Source organism: the organism of the source record quoted next (assembly GCF_019968955.1).
Source record: "MAG: Porospora cf. gigantea A chromosome Unknown PgA_NODE_9286_length_1297_cov_392.051, whole genome shotgun sequence".
Classification (NCBI taxonomy): Eukaryota; Apicomplexa; class Conoidasida; order Eugregarinorida; family Porosporidae; genus Porospora; species Porospora cf. gigantea A.
The window spans coordinates 1-1,297 of record NW_027151970.1 but is presented as its reverse complement, the minus strand read 5'-3'; the positions used below and the strand labels follow the sequence as shown (position 1 = coordinate 1,297).

At 50.7% G+C, this 1,297-nt stretch overlaps 2 protein-coding genes across 2 annotated transcripts; one reads left to right on the top strand and one right to left on the bottom strand.

Moving 5' to 3' along the window:
- Nucleotides 1–337, bottom strand: KVP18_005196 (uncharacterized protein; the record flags this gene model as incomplete). The annotated part of the gene is made up of 1 exon (XM_067949582.1): nt 1–337. A coding segment is annotated over one exon (337 nt), but the record flags the coding sequence as incomplete, so codon positions are not given.
- A 338-nt stretch (nt 338–675) lies between these two features.
- On the top strand, nt 676–1,297 carry KVP18_005197 (uncharacterized protein; the record flags this gene model as incomplete). Its single annotated transcript, XM_067949583.1, has 4 exons — nt 676–727; nt 756–862; nt 891–974; nt 1,003–1,297. Coding segments are annotated over 4 exons (538 nt in total), but the record flags the coding sequence as incomplete, so codon positions are not given.

The following is a 1,297-nucleotide window of genomic DNA, read 5'->3' as shown; positions in this document are numbered from 1 at the left end:
CGCCGCCAGCGGAGAGGGCCTCCATAAAGGCCTTAGTTCCAGACCTGGCGATAGTTCCGAGGTTGGACACGAGGTCGTTCTTGGTCATACCAATACCAGTATCCTCGATGATAAGGGTCTTGTTCTCCTTGTCAGGAACGATGCGAATCCTGAGCTCCTTTTCGTCGGAAAGACGGTCAGCGTCAGTGATGGACTCGTAGCGAATCTTGTCCAAAGCATCACTGGCATTGGAAATCAGCTCACGCAGGAAGATTTCCTTGTTCGAGTAGAATGTGTTGATGATGAGACTCATCAGCTGCTGAATGTCAGCATTGAATCGAAAGGTCTCAACAGTCATGGTGTGAATTTGAGATTTACAGTAATTTCTGAAGGTCACTTTCATAAAACATGTCTCTGTGGGGATCGGAGTCAGTAATCAGTTAAACGCCTTGTCCCACCATACCTAATGCCCATGTCACTCGTAGGATTCACTGCACACATCAGTTACCAGCATTCTCAAGACTGAGTCAAATCTGCTAATATCGCGCGCGTGGCGACACTAAAACGTAAGCTACAGCCACCCTCACGACTCGATCTCCCTGCATATCAGCAGGGTCTGATGTTTCTCCGTGACTTAATTCTCCACAGATGCCGCCCAAATTCAACCGAGGAAGGGCCACTCATGCAGGCCCCTGCATGCTCAGCTGTCTCTGCGTCTTCATAGGCGTGGTGTATTTCGCGTACGCAAGTAAGAGTCTACTCGGGTCACGACGCAGTGACTTGCCTCAGGCCGCTGCTCTTCCCCGAAGTTGAAGTGGCCGGAGTTGTCATAATGGCGGTGTTCCACGTGATACTCAGCTTATTACTCACCTCATTGTACAAAGTGAGACTAAGCACCGTCGATGACACAGGTGGTCCGTACAGATCCTGGTCCCGTTCCCCCAAACTGGGGCTACTACGTCGGCGACGAACAGAAGAGGAGACGATACTGCAGCGTAGGTCCGAGCGTCCGGTATCATGCAGGCCTGTAACCTTTGGAAACCGGATAGGACACACCACTGTTCCGTGTGTAACCGCTGCACCCTTAATATGGACCATCACTGCCCATGGGTCAACAACTGTGTTGGCTTCTGGAACCGAAAATTCTTCATCCAGTTCCTGCTGTACGCAATTTTGTGCGTTGGGTTGGTCTCGTTTCACGGCCTCTACTTCTTGGTTGTTGACGGCTACTTCTTTTGGTCAGATATCGACCAGGATCCGTATCGAGCCTCCGAAGAGTGGTTAGCCATAACCTTCTACATCATCTTCGTCGTCGTCC